Raw genomic sequence first — 22,863 nt, 5'->3', positions numbered from 1 at the left:
TGAAATTTAATTTAATCCTCAATAAAAACTTGTGGTAAAAACCAATTAAATGCTTCTATATCACGAGAAACGGAGCTTTCTCAGTTTAGCTTTTATTCGCAATTAAGATATAGTGTTTTACGAGAATTTATAGAAATAGCATGCATAGAGAGAAATAAGATATAGAAATAACATGCCTTATCTTTGTGTAAAAAGGGAAAGCCATCTGGCAAATAATTACTCAGACATTCTTCGTTGTTAATGAAACCGTTAGTGAAATAAAACAGAGATAATATTAGATGAATATAACGGTGGAGAATAGATTAGAGTATGTATAATAATGCAGCATAAGAATTTTTGTTGCTTTCCTTTAAATTTTATTGTTAATGTAACATTATGATGATTTAACATAAATTATCAATATATATATATATTATATATATATACGTTGAGTTAATCCGTCATTTTCAAGATTTTTTCAATTTTCAGTTTTTGTCAAATGTTTCATAAAAATTATCATTCGTATTAATCTTTTCGCAACAGGAAAGCCATTATTACGGTGCTAAAACAGTATTATTTTGAGGCAAACGTACAATGAAAAAAAGAATAAATTATTACAAATTTTACTTAAGGAAATGTTATAAAATTAGAAAAATAGACCCCCATTCTCTAAAGGTTAAATCTGCTGTTCTTACATTCTTCAATTTTACTTGTATATTTATTCGAGTTTTGGCGAATAATTCAGCTAAGAGGAACATTAATTTTCCGAACAAAGTTAGTTTCTCTCTTCCTAGAAATAAAGTTAATTGCCAATCTTTCCGCTGTGCTCAATCAAATAATTAGAAATACTGTCAGCAGTTACCTCAGTCGCCTACGTTGCTGGCATGCACGTAGAGAATTTCCATTGCAGCTTTGTAACAAGGAGCGTATGTCTTCTCCTTAATTTTCTTTGAAATGGAGCTGTGGCGTCCGAGCGCATGATTGCATTCGTCGGTCGCGATTACATAACGAAGTAGACGAGCGCATGGACGCGTACTGCGGAAGTTGCGGTATGAAGGTCGCAAGCTAACTACGTTCCTTCGCCACGCACTTATGCGAACGTACGGAGGTATAAGTGCGAGGGCGAGGTACTCATGCGGCATGAGGAAATTGAAAATTGTTAGAACGAGTTTCGTTGGCGGCCTGAGCGTACGTAATTATATCGTAACCTTCCTCGTCGACGATATACGCGGTTACTAACTCTCCTTCAAGACGTTTCCTTTTGTGAATATTACGACGTGTTTAGTTTTTTATTAAACGATATTTTATTATGTAGAACGCGTATTGTGTTTATATAAATATTCCTTATATAAAATGTATAAAATATTCATAAAACACTTTTATAATATTTTATTGTATGATAAAAAATTTATTAAAGCTCTAATTTTAGTTCTTACACTGATAGATACTAAAGGAACAGCGGTCCCAATTCCGTTAAATAACACTTTTAACTTCCATGTGTCAAAATATAAATCAATTTACTTTATTGGCTTCAGAGTAAACATTGTCTACATTAATATATGCGTTTAGTAAATAACAAACTAAATTTTAATCAAATTTAATGTGTTTTCTTCAATTATTTACTTCCATTATTTTAGTTAAATTACGTTATATTGGGTAGGAGCAATGATGACCTATAGAAATTATTAAAAATGGTTCAAATATTGTTTGACATTATGAATTTAACAGTATAGATAGCAATTAAATATTTAAAGAACAATAATTAAAATTGATTTATTTAACAAATTATTCTCTCATTTCTCTTTATAATTTTCTCTTTGTCTAAACCACGAAGCACTATTCTGTGATATTACATTTTATTATTGTAATATAGTTGCGCGTTGAGTTGATATGTACTTTTCGTCTCTTGAGTACATAATAGTTGACTGGCACCGCAACAAATTCGTATTTTAATTGTATAAATTTTACCATGCGCGCACTGCAAATGCACATACATATTGCAAGTAGCGCAGTGGCCAACATTGCAAGTAACTTCGCGTAGATGCAGGCATTATTTCTCAGTCGCACTCGGTCGTCGTCGTCGTCGTCGCTGTGCGTGAGGCGCCGCGAAATAACGAAGTGTAAACAGGTAGAAAGAAAAATGGTCCTTTACTGCGGTCAAGTACTTTATTACTCTCCAAGTCTCACGAATAGGTACGACCGTCTATATTCATTGCCTCTGTGCACATCTAGCAAACAGCAGAAAATTACAGGCAACTATACCAGCGCGGTTCCGCACGGCGACGACGATGCTGTTGCTGCTGCTACTGCTGCTCTTGTTGGCGCTGGAGCTTTTCAGCTTGGAGCACGGTCGATTCACTTTACTCGAGTTTCATCTTTAAACTGCGCGCTCGTCTTATCCGTCGAGAGCGTCGAGAATGGGAAAGGACGGTAGGATAAGAGGCCGGGCTGGTCGACGGGGTGGATGATGAGTTTTACGACAGCCCTCGCCCTCGCCCGTTGTCTGTGGCTCGAAAATGGGCACGTTGATCTCGGCGCTGCGGGGCGATCTCGAGCGAACTCGAGAACGCATCGTCGACGTAGCGAAATTCTATTTTGTTCTGTGTCGTAGACGATGCCGAGACAAAGGCACTCTCGTTGATCTTCCAGATTGTAGGTCGAAAACTAAATTTCTTATAGTTAATGTTAGTCGCGCCACTGTACACGCCGAGATAAATTTTTGCACATACAGATATCATTATTAGCTCTCACTTTTAGACTTTAGTTACTTTTGCAAGCAATTATATTGCATTTTTAGAAATATCTACGTCAATAATTATTTTAAACATATACATTTTATTGTTTAATTGAAAATGAAAGATATCTATACGTAATTTAAAGTTACTATTGAAATATATTTTGTTACATAACAAAAATATTTACGTACTTAATACATACGCATGTAATACGTACTTAATACATACACATTCTATGAAAAATTTGTATTAAAAAAAATCTGCGTTTTTCAGTGCTAATATATTTGGAATACACAAAATAAACAAATCCATATTTATATTTTTATATATTTATTTATTTATTTATTTAGAGAGATAAGGGGGTTAGAATTATAGTTATATGAAAAAAGAGAGATAAAATAATATGAAAAAAAGATGAATACAAATTTATTGTAGGTATTACATCTTGTTATAGATAATTACCAATTTGTCAACGACAATTGGTGTTTATCATTATATTTTATCAGTTGTTTTAAAATACTTTTTATTGATAGAAATATATCTTTGATGAGCATCACTTCCGCAAAGAATGTGATATTTTCTCCTTCTGTATGGAAGTGATAAAAAGTACAATAGCAAACGAATGGTGTCAACGAATCAAATAACGATTTGAACTGGTTATCGTGGTATAGCTATTGTCCTAAACCTATCACATGGCACAATCAAGAAAATGTTTGTCGATATTTTTTATCCACTTTCTCTTCCGATTTATTTTTTAATAAATAACATGACGCGGAGACTGTAATGGAAATTTTCATGGCGCATAATAAATATTTTTCGCGCACTATCGCTATAAATAAAATAACATTTAGACGCGCATTTTTAGCTTTCATAGTCTTTTCATTGTGGTGAACTAAAAACTAGTCGAGATCTGAATATTACGCCGAATATTTTTTGTCATGAGACATACATGTGATGTATATTTGGTTGTAGTGCGGAATATTAAAAAATTCTGAAATATAGATTTCAATATTTGTGACAGAGAAAAAAGGACATTCTGAGTATAGTATGTATATATATATATATATATATATATAGTACTATCAAATACGAGCGTTAATGAAAATGTAAAATGACTTATTGTTAGTGAACTTATTTCTTCATTGCTTGGAAATAAGGAATGTATTGAAGCCAAGATCATTCATTGCTTTAATAATATCGGAAAAATGCAGTTTTTATGTATTATTATCAGTATAGTAGAAAAAAAAAGAATTTATTCGAACATTTTATTGGCAACCGTATTCTATGAGCATATTTTAAAAAAGAAAAATATATATCCGTAATATTATCACAATCAATATTTTTTGTCTTCATTCTTGTTCTTAAACGGTAGGTTTTCTTTATCTATTGTTATGCATAATTTTTACATACAGTCGAAAGAAATTACATGATTGACTATACAAACAATGGTAATTTAATATATAAATGATGAATGAAAAATGTAGAAAATTTAATCATTATATTAGATTTTATAGTTATAATTTATAATTTGTAGTTGTTGGATATATATAAATTTCAGTGTTCGCTTATTGTCTATTCTTCATTTAGCATTTAAGAGGCTATATATAATGTATAATTTTAACTGTTTTCGAAACAGAGATAAATACTTTAATAAACGTGACAAATGAAAGACGTAGAAGCACTGTATTTCAATATGTTTAAAGATTAAAGACTAATGAAAAAGATTGTGAAATTCTCTCTTTGTCACATTATAAAACCAATGAAAAACCGAATACAACTATTCTGTAGCTTTTTTTAGTTCTTATGCTCTTTATAAAAAGAAAAATGAGCTTTTCAAACGACAAGCTCGGTTTGCCGAGAACCTTGAAAGGTGCAGCAGGCTGCACTGCGATTATTCAAGGCGGAAATGGGGACACTGGCTTGTGATGACTTTTACGAAAACGCTTCGCCTGCGGCTAATTTCCATGGTTTGAAAACGAAGGGTTCGCGAACGACAAAGTCACGGCATTACAATTATGAGTCAACTGCAGGATGAACAACGCTAATGCGTTCAATCAGACCACACATTATGTCTTCCGTAAAAAAGACGAGAAGGGAAAAATAATTATAGCAGTATACTTAGTTTATTTTTAACAGTACGACATCGAACACTTTATTAAGCACGTGCGCGCGCGCGCACATTTAATTAGATATATCAAGAAAGGAACGCGTAATTTTTTTTGCTAGCTTTCATCATGGTCATCTTATTATACTTTTTTTCTATTATATAAAGAATTTTATGAATTATGTAACAAAAGATATTCTCGCTCTTGTTTAATATGTAGAATTATGCAAAAAGAATTTATTATCTGCTTTGAGTTACTGAAGTTCTTTTTATAACAAACATTACGATTACATTTTTGGAATATAATGTTTATGTTTATGAAAAAATAAAATGTAATATAAAAACTATGCTTTCTGCACAAACACAAACACAATATAAATATCAATAATTATTTTAAAAGATTGTTTTTAATCATTTTTATACTTCAAAAAATTGTATTGTACATTCGAGTCTTAAAAACATGTTACTCACGTAAACATGTAAGCTAATATAATAATATAACTCGCGCTCCATAAATTTTCATGAAAGAGAGAAAAACAGTTCGCTCATTTTGAATACTATAGTAATTTATACAATTATCAATACTTCGAGCAGTTTTTGTTCGTTCAATTTATATGCGGTTATTGATAGGAATAAACACGGCGCGCGCATCGCCATGAATTTCATCAGCCTTCCTAGCGTCAATTATTTTTTTAATTACACAAAGGTCTAATTATTCCCATGCGTGTTTCCCTTTATCACTAATATCATTCGCACGAGTGGCATGGCGTACGCGTCCCGAATGTAGATTTCGCGCTCTTCATGAATTTTCATTAGTGACGAGCTAGTTGTCGTTTGATCATGTCATCTTTCGCACGTCATGTATTACAGAGCATGCGAAAAGCAAGAACTTAAGTCTGGAAACTCGTTTTCGAGGATTAATATGTCAGAATTGTCGATCTGCGGCTCATCATTCTGCACATTTTAATGACTGCTTCATTATGGAAATGTGGATTTACACGTGTCGTTGTACCTGAACGAGAGAATTCACAGCTTAATATTCTCCTTAGGAAACGTTATCTAATCTTTCATTACTCATGAGCAATAACGCTTCGCGATTTGCTTGTTGAGGATTACCGAGAGCATTGCGAATAAGATTAAGATTATTGATCTTATGTGATTGCCTAGTTTTTCCAATAATAAATAATTCATCGATGTATATATATATATATATATATATATATAGACGTCTTTTTATTTCGTATTATCGGTTAAGTAAAAAAAGTAGAAAAGCTGATTTATTCGGCAAATAGAAAATATTAATACTTAGAAAAAGTCTAGGGTGAATTTTTCGTTCTTTTCTTCCTCTCGACTCGTCTTCCTTCCTAAGAGGATTATTCACCCTTTTTCACGGTGTTTACATATCTCGCGTGTTGCAGAAATCGCACCTCTCAATTTCAAAGTACCAATATTCCAAAGCCTGCAATAGAATTTATATCACGGATATCATAACACATTTACTTGGAGCAAACTATCTTTTTTACTTACGAAACTGTTATAAAGTGAGCTTATACAAAATGTAATGGATGTAATGTAGCCTATTAATAATGTAATTGTCCATTAACGCGCGCGTTCTGGAAACACAAATTGAAACAAATCTGATATTCAACAATTAATGTTTTTGTTATCTCGTTTTTATAATTTAAGAATGATTATTCTTGAAACAACGTATAATATAATAAAGTAGAAAAGAAAATGGCGATAAGACGTTAACTGTAACACCGACGACGATCGCCATACCCCTCGACTTTTGCCGAGAACCATTCTCGATATCGATCCCGGGCACGTCTCGATTCGGCGCAACTCTCAGCGTAAAGTTTGACACCGTAAACTGGTTTAGCGAAAAATGGCTTAACTTGAAGTGGCCGGCTCCATAACGTCTCCTCCTCCACTGCCACCGCCGCCGGGTGCTATACAACTACGATAGACCTGATTGTGATTTAGAGCGACGGCGGCTTTCCCTGTTTGATCCTGTAATTGAGTAACCGTTCTCACGTTGCTGCGAGCAGGATATTTAGATGCCGACCACAATCTGCTCCTGGCAGTATTTCGACATTCAACTGACAATATGGATGTCATTATCTTCCATACGTGATCTTACACTGATTTGCAATATTAGAACGTTAAAGATTTTTTCATGTCAGAAACTTAAGCTTTTCTTTTAACGTTAATCACTATACCTGCTTGCTTGTTGTTTATTACTTTAGCTTTAATTAAAAGTTTTATTAATTAAACCTGTATTTGGCATTCGTTGTTTTGTCACTACTGTAAGTATGGCAATTAAAAGTATTCTACACGGAGAGAATTTTCTTTTAAAATTCACCCTGAAAATATGGTGATTGTGGTACAATACAATATTTTAAAGATTTTTACCATGCACTTCAGTAAAATTGATCAAACTTATTTTATACTTTATTGTAGTTTTATTAATGAGAGAGATTTATATTAAAATTCTTCGAAATACAATGTTGTCCCACGATTGTCATATTTTCAGGGTAAATTCTAAGAAAAAATTCTCTCCGTGTATATCTAAAAAAAATCTAAAAAAATTTTTTTAATGTACCTGTGACATTTTTTCATAAACTATATTCATTTATGTAACTCTGATTTAATTAACATATAATTGAACATATAACTATATATTATAATTAATTGAATCATGACATTGAAGAAATTGCAGATTATATAAAGCGAGCTTTCTATTCCCTAAAGTATGAATTTAAGTACACAAATACCTGTAATGATTAATAGCTGTTTTACTATTTTTCGGTCGTTATTAGTAACCCGCGGTACATGTATACAGCGCGCGACAAAAATATGTAAGCTTATCCGACAGTTGAAATATCGATATACACCGCCGGCGGTAAACACAGTAATAACGTGTAAACACGAGCGAATGATTAACAGTGGAAATTTTCAGGTATTTCCGCATGTACGTGTTAAAGCAGGTGCGCAGCAAATGGAACATCCTATGTAACTTTATCTGCCAGTCCAATCCTCAGTACATACTGTTACCGGTAAACTTATACGTCTCACCTCCCGTCGTAATTTAGCTTATTGGATAGGTGTGTACGTCCATAGGACCTAGTCGAAATTCTAAACCGCTCGTATTTTATATACATATCAAAAGTCACTGAAGCTTGCAAGTGGATTTCCTATATCATCATCTGGGAATCGAAATTTGAAACAAGGATTTGTATCATGAGAAATCCGTGTAACTACAAACCTGCGCTACGAAGGGCTCAACGTTGATCGTAGATTGAGCTTACGTTTATATGCAATGGGAAGGATTACGTTCACTTGATGGACATTTGATAGATACGAACGGCTTACATTCGCAAACGCGCGCAAGCTTTCCTCCTGAATGTTTCCTAGAAACGCATGCCCATCAGGCGTCGGATAGTGAGACGCTATAATGTTGTATCTTCTAAATAAGCCAAAATGCAGCGTCAGATAATACTCGAAAAGCTCTTGTTTTTAATAAGGCTGTTTAAACAGATGATACTTTATGAAAATAGTCGTGTTTATAATATTAACTTTAAAATTGATAAATATTTGAGAATAGAGCGAAGGAAAAAGATATTTTAAAATATACTGTCTCAGGAATTAATCTCTTGATTAACGAATTTTGCAACACTACATTTACGCAAGATGTAGAATTCCAGTAGTAAAAATCTTGACATAATAATTACATTTTTATATTGTTTCTACAATTCTAAATTGTAGTTTACCTGGCTAGTTTGTATCTTGTGTTAGATATTCAAATTTCAAATAATATATTTAGCATAGCTAAAATCTCTTATTAAAATTTCATTGAAAATATAATACTATACACAGTTAGAAAAAATGTGTTAAATTTAACATAAATCGCATGTCCCATTAAATTTTTGAGTTAATTTTATACAAGATGAATATGTTAGAAGATGACACAAACGTTATGTAAGAGAATAAATACAAATAAAGATAACATCAACACAGTTTGTAAACAAATCGTGAAAGCATTTTTTTTTTCAGAAAATTAACATTTATATGTTAAATTAACATTCACGGATTTTATTCATTTGTCTTAGAATTTACGTTTTAAACACATTATTTTTATGTTACTTGTTCACTTATTCATAAATTGTGTCATTTTGACATTAAAAAAAAATTAAATATCATTTTTACAAAAACATCTTTAAATAACATAATTATGTTAAATAACACATTATGTTAAATTAACACTCGAATATGTTACAAAATTCAACACAAACCGTTGACACAAACGTGAGTGGACCGTTTCCAACACAAATACACAAATTTTTTTACTGTGTAGATTTAGTGATTTATTAAAATTATATGATAAAATCGTGTGACATTACGAGATACTTTTATTACCCTTATTACTTATTAAATATTTAAAATTTAAAATTCATGATACTAAGTATAATTTTTGAACAAATTTTTTAACGTTGACACTTTAAAACATTTAAACAGAATTTAGATATGATGTATATTGTAAGATTTATATTGTAATTATAAATCACTAAAATTTTTGACCCCGATGTAAATCTTTTAGATAAAAAATAAGATAAAACCAATAATATAAACAAGCATTTAATATTCTACTTGACCGATGTTTAACGAATAATTTAGCTCTGATTTGTTTCTGTCAATCCCTCGCGACGTTATTTATTAAATATCGGGTGACCGTATCCTTAGGGATAGTTACATATTTTATAATTATGGCATAAGCTTATATGCCGCTAGAGAGAAATTTAACTATTGATTATGTTTCAAGAATGTTTGTCGCGTGGAATGTAGGTATAATCAGGACTGGGCAAAATACCTATATTTTGTATTTCTAATTCAAAATACAGTCAATCTTAGTAACTATTCTAAATGAACTACAATAATGATACAGTCCATTTAGAATAGTTACTAAGATTAACAGTATTTTGTATTTTGTAATACAAATACAAAATACATGTATTTTGCCAAGTTATTTTTAATTTTTTAAATTCTGTTAATTGCAATTACGAATAGATATAAAGATTAACATAATTTAGATATTATATTAGCAGCATTTATAAATTGATATTTAATTAATTTAGAATTATTGCATCATAAACAAATCATTGATATCAATAATATACCTAAACATCTTTTGACATTATATTTTTAGATATAACGATATCACATAACGTTGGACAGCACCACTCATAAACTTGAAATCTTATAATGTTACCGGCGTCTCCGAAAAATCGTTATATAGTGCTGTCATAAAAATCGAGATATAACAGGAAATGGAATTCGAGTATCGAGTCACAAATACACACACACACACACACACACACAAACACATACATTTTCTAGTGAGGATATATCTCTCAAAAAATTAAATTTTCATTTTTCCAAATTGTGTAATTGTTTGAAAATTTTATGGTATATTGAAACAATGGTCATTTGTCCAAACAGACAATCGTGCAATTTATTTGAAATAATGTCAAAAAGATGAAGCATGAAAATAATAAATTATCGTTTTATAATTTTCCGGACGATAATTATTTTTGTATAACAATACTCACGAATCTTCATAAAGAGTGTAATATATTTTAAATTTTGCGTCAATTTAAATAAATTTTGTCCATTTCATTTATTTAGTTAGTTTATTGTTTTTTTAAATATAGATTTTTTTAAGTACTGCTATAATTTGATTTCATATTTGTATGTCACAGATCAGCATAATTACAATTCTGCTGTTATGCATCATATTGATAAAACAAATTGTTTTTTAATTTTAAGGTAACAAATCTGTGAAAATTATATTAGGTATATAGATAATGTAATAAATCACGTATTTACATGTATTAAGTAATTCGACAATAATATAAAAATATTACAAATAAGTATAGCGTCTCATAGATCCGTTGTCTTAAAATGGATGAGCTAAGATTGGACATTTAATCTTTTAATATGCATTTATTACAAGCATGGATAATAAACAATTGAAAATTTTTCCCAGTTACAATATATTCAAATTAATTTGTGTAATAAGAAAGTTAATAATTATTAATTATATTTATTTTTATGCATTAATTTGTTATCCAAGAATTTTCCATGAATATCACTATTCATACTTATCGACCACTTTAGATCATTTTAAATAAAATAATATGAAATCTTATAATAAGATAATATGATAATATGAAAAATAAGAGATCTAATAATTTCATTTCCTCACGTATATTGTGAGATATTTTCAATAATTGTGCGTTAAGAAATGTAGAAGATTATACATATGTTTAGTAATTATTTTGTTTTTCAATAGAAAGAATCTCATCCGATATATTTTCCAAGTAACTCAATATGTAATGTAACGATTGTTCATGCTTTATTCTCTTATACGAATTCTCTTATTCTCTTATTCTCTTATACTTTAGTTTTTCATATATTCTAAAAGTATTTTATCCTACTAGTGAAGCTATGCATTCGCAAAGTTGCTAAATCCATAAGAGTCTCCTCATATGTGTGAATGTGTGCCGTTCCATTTTCTAGATAATCCTCTCATTCTTGGTATGCACTCATAAAGAACTCCGTATTAAGAATATTAAAAAGTTTTTGTTGTCTGAACGTACTTATATAAATAATGCGTTGCACCTTTCCAATATTATACATGTTCAAGGTGATCATACAACAACAAATTGAAGATTACGTAAGTAAAGTACGTAAAATAACATCTCGAACGAATAAAACGTTTTTTATTAACGATTGCTAAATGCAACTGGAAATAGAAAATTGCAAGTTTTTTTTGCAGATATTTTCTTTATTTTTATTTCTTGAACAAATCCGATTTCTTTCGATATTATACTTTCTGATACCGTGCAAAAGAAACTGGCAATGAATACATACGTTAATAAGATTGATCACCGAGATCGAAAAATGTCGTCGCATTGATCAACATCGAACATATTAAAAAGAAGACGTCGGCGGCAGACAGCGAGCTATCGGCGTTCGTTGTGTGTCGCGTCGTCGTAATTCGGTATCGATTTGCAATCAAGTAAATTTGACAATCGCGACAGACGGAATTCCCGATGATTCGGTACACAATAGCTCATCGGAGAAGGACAGCGAGAGAGAGACTAGGATCGGAGTGCGTTTCCCGTTATGTGATGAATACAGATTTCGAGTTTTATCACGGAACTAGGCGCCGGCCGGCGGGAAAATCGTTCTTTTTCCGAATTTAAACCCGGGTACGGAATTTATTTCAGCAGCATCGATTGTCCATGCACGAAGAAGCGTTCGATGACTCGAGGAAAAGCGTTCCATATTTAACGACATACATAATGAGATATTAGTGAGTTGCTCGCTGTAATGTTCTTTCTCGCTTGTGACATAGGAGGAAGTGCTTGTTAAAATATGATGCTCGACGTATAATCGTACAGGTAGCTTAACATTCATTAAGCTCGCTTTTCTTCCACATTAATTTGAACTCGTAAGGAATATAATATAGTAGCTTATTTGTCATACATTTTTTAATTTTCGCCATAATAATATTTTGTAGACATAACATCTATTTAAAAGGATGTAGTGAGAAAGTCACATATCTTATTTATTTTATATAATTTAATATTATTTTTTTCTCAGATATTATATTACACGTAATTTAACTTACAAGTTTTTTAATGTTACGTTGTTTTAACATACCTTTATTTGATTACGTAATTACGCGTATAATTTGCTTGGAATATGTATGCTTGCATTTTATAATAATTAGCAAGTAAAAGTAGTAAGAAGAATTTGTCAGCTATTTTTCTTTATATAAAATTAATTAGAAAAGATACTCGCTTGTAACGCCTGAAATGTACAAGCGACCAATCTTTTTTTACACGAGTTAACATACAGGCTAAATATAAAACAGGGCAAAAGAGCAAAGAGGATGCAAGGTTCGCTTAACCATCTCGCTTAGATGGCACAAATGATAACGTAAAGAGCAACTTGTGAAAAACGACGGTACTCTGCGTGCATCCCGAGCATCTCTTTCTTCTAAACAAGCAGCTTCTGTGTCAGCCGCTGTTCAGCAGTTACTGCGCTCTTATTTTCCTGATGCTTCCTCTCTTAACAGCGTTTCTGCACCTTCATCGTTTCTACGATTTCTATGAATACGTCATTATATGAGAATAACACTTAACAATCGTGCGAGTTTGTTTAGCTAAACCGATCACAGTCGATTTGTTACCTCGATTGTTAAATCGTTGAATGTCTTGAATGTAAGCTGTATTATAATTTTGATATTTATATAGATGTTTAATATATTTATTTTGTTTAGTGTATAGACTTACATGCATACGTGTTTGTTTTGCAATAGCAGGATAACATAAATTGAAAATACATAATCTAATACTGAGATATTGCCAAAGAAGCTAATTAAAATGAGATGATGAAAAGTAAATTGAATACGTCTTACTAAATGAAGAACATGATGACTTGCAGCAAGAGAGATATAAGTTCAATATTTGTAATGTAGTCTTTAAATATGAAACCGTAATTTGAGTGGATGATACAAAGTATGGCCTTATTTCACTTCTAATTAAGTTTCAATGTCGCGCTTCATTTGTTAATATACGTGCAGAAATTTTCTTACACTGAAAATAAACTTTAGAATGGTTATATCGATTTGTACAGGACATTAACTGTATACGTTGCGTCATTGTAAACGAGCTCTATTATGCTTCTCCGTTTATTTTTTAAATAATAAACAAATAAATTTATATATTTTATAAAATAAGCGAATTTTAATTCAACACATAATATTATCGATCATGTTGAGAATAAAAACAAACTTTTAAGCCACATACGTTTCATCGCATCATCAATTATTTAAATTAAATAGAAACATAAAAAAAGATTTAGTCTCGTAAAAAATTTGCAAAAGATTAGTTACGTTGGTTCAGTGATAATCGATAAAGCTTTTTACGCTTTAAATGCTTTTTGCACATAGTATATAAATCATCTGCGTACAAATGTACTCTCGGTATTGCATCATCCATGATCAAGTAGGCGCTTTTAATCCTGTCCAGCAACGATCACTGTACAGGCAAATGAAATATGCGTGAAAATAAATGTATATTTTATTTAATAACAAAGTAGGCTCTCGATAGCGTGACTGATAAACTCTCTACCGTCTTTATTTCGCTATTTTCACAATTTCCGAATGCGCTCCACTCTCTCTCTAAAATAGTTTACTGCAAATTGAAGTGGATTATTTGTAGAGCCGATTTTCATTTCGATCATTTTCTATCTTCCTTTCTCTTACTCACGGAGTGATATCGCTGTTTGGGAAAAGGATTTCAGCCGGAAGTAATGGTAATCCTGGCGATTCCCTTTCAAATGTGGCTAAAGTTCCGTAGGAATCAGCAAGGGCTTATCGGGGTTATGACACTCGAAGTCCCTGTTACAATTCACTTCTCCTCTATCGCTCCTTCGTCGTTCTCTTGCGACGTTTCTCACTTTTGGCTACTGGCACGAAGGATGTTGTTGACGATCCTCCATTCCGCTAGCCACTTATCAAACGGTTGCAGTTTATATTTATTTATGAATTCTGTCTTTACGCGTTTTCCAATCGCGAATAATAATATCGTAATGAGTCATCCAAATCCTACTAAAATCTCAAGAAACTAAATTTTTTACATTTATAAGTTTTTAAGTTTTATTCTTCGGATTGCCGCTATCTAGTTTCACTGATCAGAAAATATATATAAGTAAATGATAATTTCGTGTAAGTAGCTCAAAATGGAAGTCATTCCCTTTATATATATCCGATAATCTTCTGATTCTGGGTATTGAATGTAGTATTGAATGTATAAAAAGATAGTTTCGAATAGAAAATAATAGACTATGTTTAACGTTTTAAATATATAATTTTATATTATTTGTAATAAAACTTATGTTGAAAATATATTATCATTTTAATGATCATTTGATTGGAATAAAATATGAATTAATTTCAAGTCATTTTTGAATTCTTGGCTTTTATAGATGAATATATGTTGAAAACTTTGCTACTTTTATTTTAAAGCTTTCTATACACGGAACACTCATCACAAAATCTCAGAGAATTTTCTTAAGAATGGCAGAAACGCACTCTGTCGTGGCACCCTTGTTTGGATAGGCAGCGAGATCCTTTTCGACGGAGCGAATTGCTCGCGTTGGTTCCGTGCACTGCGAGGCATTTTATCAAAAGTTTAATACAAATGCTAACTTTCTTCGTTATTCTCTTCCTTCCTTCCGTCAACGTTATTCTCGCATAATGAGGGTCGGGGGAGTATTATTTTACGAGAGACGCTCTCTTATCGTCGCCACTGCGCTCGCGATAAATCGGCCAGAGCACATTGTGCATCACGCCACGCCTATATATTTCGTTGGTACGAATTCAACCACTTCCTTACCACAAACACACACATACACGCGCGCGCCACGCAACCGATGACGAAGATGAAAATAATTCACAAGTAAGAGCTCTGCACATAATCAAGTGATACTCGCAATGGTGTGCTAGAAACGGTGATATATGTATAAGTGCAAGAAAAAAGGAAATACACAGAGAGAATTTTCTTTTAAAAACCCTGAAAATATGGTGATTGTGGTACAATAGAATATTTTAAAGATTTTTACCATGCACTTCAGTAAAATTGATCAAACTTATTTTATACTTTATTGTAGTTTTATTAATGAATGAGAGAGATTTATATTAAAATTCTTCGAAATACAATGTTGTCCCACGGCTGTCATATTTTCAAGGTAAATTCTAAGAAAAAATTCTCTCCGTGTACATGATAATTTAAATCTTCAGAGAGAGAGAGAGAGAGAGAGAGAGAGAAATGTAGGATTAGAGAAAAAAATGACTTAACTAGTTTATAAAGTTGTATGACTGAAATGGAAAAACAGATCGCTAATCTTATATTCGCGGATTGATGCTAGCAAAAAAAAATAAAAATTCTTATGTCATATGTAAATTCATAATTGACTCTTTTATGTTAATTAAAGAATGGAAATTAAAGAATTTTTTTCGAATATACTCATCGCGATATTTAATAATATAATTATATGTTTTTTATCAAAATAAAAATTGAATCAAACATAAAATATCCAAATGAAGATTTTATTTTGAGTCACATTTGTGTACAATAAATTTATTATTTATAAGTTATATGCATGTATAAAATTGTGAATTTATTTCTTGTACATTGAGCGAATTTACTCTTTACAATGGAATTTATAATTGGCATTTAAAGCGCTTTCATACGATAATTAGGGAGACGTTAAAACGTTACTCGGGAACTTATTAACAATCGTTTCAAAGTTTTGCTAATCAGTTTAATTATGACTATTCATTCAAAGGTCCTTTGTTCGGAATTTTACTATGCTTTTTCTTCATCTCTTTAAAAATTTTTTTCGTAGTTAACTTTTGTAACTAAATTTACAATACATTTTTTTATTTTTTTATTTCACTCGCTACATGTTATATAATATTACGTATATGTAACGGTATAATAATTACCTTAAAACTGGTTAAATTTCAAGCAAAAAGGAATTCGAACGATTTCAAACATATCAAATTTCATTATATCGTCAAAGAGAAATTAATAATCTGAGATATTCACTTATTTTTTTAATGAACTAAAATAAAAAGTTTGTATCTTACGTACATATTTTTGCTAACATTTGTAATAAATGTGATTATTCAAATTATACAATAATTACGAACTTTTTATTTTGCGTACACTTTATAACGATTACATTCTTTGCTTTAAGTACATTAATTGTGTTTAAAATGCTCTTACGTTATAATTAAAGATGATGTTAAATATTGTTCGAAGAAATTATCAATAATCGAAGCTTCGATATCATCAGCAATAAAGTTTAATTACGATCGGCCCTCCAATTTTGCCTTGAACTTCTACTATAGCGCACTCTGCTGATATCTTCCTCTTTATTTTCTTTATAACTTTCTGTCCACGTTCTCTTGTTTTTTATGCGCCTCGCGATATTATAATAATAAAGTTGTTGTTGAGACAAAAATGTGATTAAGTTTAATTATAATAAATTTATCATGTCAATTAAACGATCATCAATATAACATTATCAACATGTTTCTGAACAAATACTTGTACAGAGTCAAGCTTATAAGTTGCTTCTTAAGCGGCTTGATGCGGTAATTAAAGAAGAGTTATTACTGTTATTATATAAATTTATTAATAGTCCCATTAAATTCAGTTATAATCGTGTCTTTAATAAATTTCGTCCAAAATCTCTGTGAGATGCTAACGTATTCCTCTTATTTTCGCTAATATTCTACATGTTAACATATCTCATATGCTTCTGATCCATGCAATTTCATGACGAATGTTTTATTAATTTTTAGATCCGATTTTTGCGACGTTAACTGCGAGATTAATTACGTTGTATATGTCATTGATGAATTTTTGTAATAAATTAACTGTAGCATAAAAAGCGAAAAGTATGAGATATAGATTATGTGATATATGTCTATTTCAGGATCGTTATATATCTATAATGTTTTATTCGCGTTTAAATTGCTTTTATACGATGTAATTGAAGCAGATATTAACTATCGAACGGAGAGCTTATTAAGCTTTAATGGACAAAATAATTTCTGTTCAAGAAAAATGCCATCACTATTAATGAAAACTAGTACTTTATTAAAAATTAATATAAATTTATCTAGTTTCACGAAATAATTCTTGATGCGAAATAATCTAGAGGAATAAACGTGATATACTTACTTGATATTACGTTATATCATAGATAATTGATAATTATTTTACATTTTTAATACACCAGTAACATCTAATTATACTTATAAGCTGCCAATTATAAAATTATTATAATATGCGGTGCTAATATTTCATTTTTCATTTTTTTAGTTTCTCTACGCCCGTTTTATCATTGTTCCCATTTAGGAATCTTTGCAGTTACGCAAATATCTTAATACCGCAGATATACGTCCTCTGCTCACGGTTTCAACGAAGCGAGTTTAGATCGGAAGACTAGTTGGTTGAACCTCGGATCTCCAGTAAAATACGCGGCTTAATTGCTTAATTTCTCACAGCTAAATCCGCCCTGCCCCTCGCGTCACTACCGTCCCCAATGCTAAAGAACAAAGGCGTGCATCCGTTACTTCGGTCTTCTTACTTTTACACCCTATCAACATTACTTCTCGCGTGACACTTTAATTATGCCGCCACGAAAATCGGACAGAAGGCATCAGGTACGCGCCACGATAAAAGACAGCCTTTTTCTCTCATCTTAATTCAATTTTAATTATTAAACCGCCAAATTATCACTACGACTGCACTATGTGTGGTGCAAGTGGTCTGACAAATTTTGAATGTAATGGAAAGTAAGAATTATTTCTATACGCGACGATATTTTTAACACAAAATCACGAGAATATAAAACTTTTGCATCTTATTTAAACTTTATATGTATTTACTTTTTGTTATATATGTCTATGTATATATATATATAAATATAGTTTTTTTTATTTAGATATTTATGAATAAAGTTTATATATATATATATATAAAACAGATTATAAAGCTTGTTAAAATCATAACACGAATATTGGTTTGGAATATTTAGATTATCATAAATAACTCATAGCATAGCCGGACATGATATTACTTTCATAAATGATAAATAACTACAAACTTATAAATCAAATAGTATATGTCACACAGTAATGGATAACATACATATGTATTAAATACATAAATCAAAATATTTTCATATATTATAATTTGTAGAAATCTTGAAAGTAATTACGTTCCTTAAAAAATAATTCATTTTAAAGATATTGATAGCGTATCAAAACACTATAGGTATACAAATAATTATATATACATATATGTATATATGTATATATGTATATAGATTATAAAAAAATGTATTTTGAATAAGCTAATATGATTCAATTGCTTCTTTGTGTCTTAGATCCGGATATCATTTTTATAATGATGGTAAACGGATATTATTTTAAAACTCTTCAGTCATAATCCTAGATTTACACCGCTTATGAGTCGTCATCGTTGCACTGTTCTATTTAATCAATCTGTCATATCGCTATTAAACGTTTAAATAAGAAATCTTATGGTCACTTGATGACAATAATTGTCACGATAGAAATGATATTATATTTATTAGTCTCTCTAAGCATTGCTATAAAAACCTTCCTTATAAATTTTATATATAATGTCCTTTCACTCCAGGAGAAATACATTTTAGTTCCGATTCGTAGATAATCCCACCAGGGACTCTTACATGTTAAATTAGTTAATAATTCATACATCGAAAGCAATCAGACTGCGTTCGATGCACTGTGCGGTCTAACGCAATTGCATTAAAAACACATCGACACTACTTCTTTATACGACAATAAAGTTATCGTTAAATTTTCACGATAAAACATCTTCTCTTGTTTTTACTGAGCCAACAATTTCGAATTATAATACGAATTATAACACAAATTAAGCGGTACATTATAAATTTGTTTTCCTTGATAATTGAATAATTTAATAATCGACGTGTAAGAAAATAAAAAGTTAAATTGTTTTTTTAATTAGACAGGCCGTTATGGGATTTATATAACTTTTTAAGAGTGATTTTCAAAATATTTAGCGTTATTATACATCAGTGAACTATATTACATGAACCGCAGCTGTCACAATTATCACTTTTTTCAGCACTATCCTCGCACCGTGTAATTATAGAATTGTTCACGAGATATTTTAGACTATACAAAGCACTCACATATTCTTTCTTTCTTTTTAATAATGTAAGCATAATCTAGTTAAGTTCGTACGGTTAGCAATAGTCGTTGTAAAAATGAACTGTGCAGATGTTCCGTCAGAATTCTATCATCGAGCATAATGAGAATACAAGGTTAAACAAGTATCGTGTAATAGATTCGTGTAAGATAATTGTAAGATAATCAGATCGATATCTTTCTTATCCATTCACACGCCGTCGATCTGCCGCGATATATTTGCATAGCACTTCACGCATTTTGCGCGTACATGTTATTAATTTCTTTTCCGAAGCTATCAAGACCGACGGCAATTCTAAATCAATATCGGATTCTTTTCACGGATCCGCGAACGAAAAGTTAATTTTCCAGCGCGTTTTCAAGGCAAATGGCGTGGATGAATAAACGATTTGGTAATGATTTAAATCTAGAGGCCGTGTGGTCCTTCCGTTAATCTTCCTCAAACTACCAAAAAGCTAAAAAGTCTTCACCTCTGGCAAACAGTTAAGTTTTCTTCCTACGGTTCAGTAGGAAGTCGTTTTTCTCACGTGATTTCTTCCGATTTACACAGAACTACACAGACCAACGTCTTAACGAATATATTAAAAGTAGATGATTTTATAGCGCGAAATAACTCGCGGCGATTCGTACGAAGTGCATAAAAAAAATTCAGTGAGTTTGAAGAAAATCATTTCTTCCACGTAACTTAATAGTTCCGACGACTGTCACACTTCAACAGAATGGCACCACTAGCGTCGGGTGTAGTTTGATTAACGTTTACTACATTACGAAGTTAGAGTAAAAGTAAGTTTTATGCGTTTCCTTTTGACTGCAATTTAAGTTCGTTCCATTATTTCATGTACGATTAATCATCTGCTCTTTCAATTTACTTCGTCTCTCTCTTTTTAATTTTTCAATTCTATCAAAATTGTCACTTTTGTTATATAATAATATTATGAGTATTAGCAAATTATTAAAATTAGACGGTGGTAATACTGCAACGGTAACAGATAAGTAGGCGAGAGTATTGAATAAATCATAAAAGAGTTTGAGAAAAGGAAAGCTTTTACGGATTATGTAATCATGAGAAAGAATCACAGCGGATTAACAATAAGTACAAAGTAAGGATCTCTAAAAATGAATTGCAATGTGAAAAATTTTCATAATTTTCGTCTTCTTGCGATGTTTTCGACAAGTTTTATTCAAGTTACTTTTCATCGATGACCCTTCTTTTGTTAACACTTTAAAAAGCAATTAGATCGCTCTCGTTTCAACGCGTGTTTAACGACATTATATCCCCATTAAAAATCGCGCTTTGCTCTCTGCTCAATTTTTAGGAAACTCCCCGAATGGTTAATAATTCGCATCGATACGAGGCACTTTGGACCTTTGTTGATCATGTCTGCTTCGTTAGTCCTGGTTTCCGCCCATCTCCATAATACGATCAAAATCCCTCGGTATCTCACGGGCTTGTCAAAGATATACGCATAAGGCGTGTACATGATACGTTTCGCCTTCCGTTTCGTCGGATATTGATGATTTCGCCTTGTTAAGTCGATACAAAAGACGTTCTAATCTTATCCATCGTTCGTTTGCCCTGGATAAAAGGACGGAAATCGCGGTGAATCACTGGATCCGACATACCGATCTTTCGTCGTGGAATAAGTTCGCTTCGGTAGTTTTTCTCATCTCGCGCATCGCGCTGTTACGCTGCTGCCTTGAAAGGATCGACGGCAGGCGCGGTCATCGAACGGGGATCACCCTTGATATCTCGAGCGTACATCTTGCTACAATCACAAAATCGAACGACAACGGAAGAAGTTCTCTATATCCATTTTCTTCTCCCCAATCCTGAGGCTTTATGGAGTCTCCTTAAACGAGAAGCGCGTCTCCAAGACTCTATAACCATTTTCCCGAACTTCGACCCTTATACAACCATGATCCGGGCGTGTTTGGAGAACGGATTGAGTCTGCGCTTGCTTTGTTCAAAACACCGAGAAACTTGTCCTGAATCAACTTCTTTGACCCACCCTCTGATTTCAGTCGTGAACAAAGCCGTTCCCCAAAACTATAAATTTACGAGACACATTTAATTTTTTAATTAATTTTAATTTTTACGATATTACGTTTCTCTCTTTTCTGTTTGCGAAGAGAAAATAAAACAATTCTTGAGAAAACGTGCGTATTTCACAGTAAATCAAGCTTTTATTACGTTTGATCGCGGAATACTGGGACCATTGATTCTCGTATAAAATCATCCCGCTTTCCACTTCTCGCACCCAAAATTATTTTTTATATTCTTTCAGGCTTGAAATTAGATCCACTTTCATAAAGTTATTGATTTCTTTCTCTAGATCAGTAGATAATCACTAACTATCAATCCCAAGTATGCCGCTGATCATCAATGAATTCACAATGAAATTTAACTAAAAAATCAATGAGGCGTGGAATCCCTAACTAATCTTGCTTTAGTGTAAAAATGTATATGGTATTGAAACGCATGTTCGTATTTTAATTATATAATGTTCAAACTTCCTTCCTTTTTCAATTGAATTTCATTGATTACCCAGCAGTATATTTGAGACCGATAATCCATGATATCCAATGATTCAGATTTAGAGAGTTGGCATTTTTTCCCTCCCGACAAAGGATACGATTTATATAAGTATATATTATCGATCGATAAATTCCTATCCATATTATCTTTCATAGCTGTTGCTTTTTGTGATAGTGAATTTGCTTATATTTATGATCAACTAAACGTGTAATCACACGGAGATTTTATCAAATTAGAGAGTTTCTTTGGTATTTCGAACAATATTTTTTTTCTTTATCTATTATTTCTGGAATGGCTCGTAGAACGACTGCGAGCTTAGGTCTGAATCAGGATTAAAAGAGCTCCGGTTTCGAAGTAAGCCAGCGGTTAAATCCACCGTATCGCACTGTTGTTACGCGACTCTATTTCTTACCGGTGACGGCGATGAGGAGGACGCAAAGAAGCGACGCGGAACGGGTGGAACGCGCGTCTCGGTATCTCGCGGCACTTCGCATGATGCTTCGATATGCTTTCGTCGCGATTACGCACTCATATACACGCGCGCGCTCATTCACCCGTCACAGATCTGCCTTCATATTAACACTTTCGAGCTCCAATGAGATCCGTAGGTGACAGACGATCCATTGATTCAAAGACACTGCAC

General features: G+C 31.8%; 1 protein-coding gene across 2 annotated transcripts in view; it reads right to left on the bottom strand.

Annotated features, from left to right (window-relative positions):
- The window catches only part of LOC108765903 (uncharacterized), a 60,229-nt gene extending 37,366 nt beyond the window's left edge, over positions 1-22,863 (bottom strand). For both annotated transcript variants that reach the window (XM_018514792.1, XM_018514793.1), the window contains exon 1: positions 22,633-22,863. In XM_018514792.1, coding sequence (XP_018370294.1) covers positions 22,633-22,714 — 82 coding nt within the window. In that variant the 5' untranslated portion in view covers positions 22,715-22,863. The remainder of the gene's footprint in view (positions 1-22,632) is intronic.

The sequence above is a fragment of the Trachymyrmex cornetzi genome, unplaced genomic scaffold (genome assembly GCF_001594075.2).
Source record: "Trachymyrmex cornetzi isolate Tcor2-1 unplaced genomic scaffold, Tcor1.1 scaffold56, whole genome shotgun sequence".
In the NCBI taxonomy this organism is placed as follows: Eukaryota; Metazoa; Arthropoda; class Insecta; order Hymenoptera; family Formicidae; genus Trachymyrmex; species Trachymyrmex cornetzi.
Note: the sequence above shows the minus strand (reverse complement) of the source record. Positions and strands in the feature narration are given on the sequence as shown.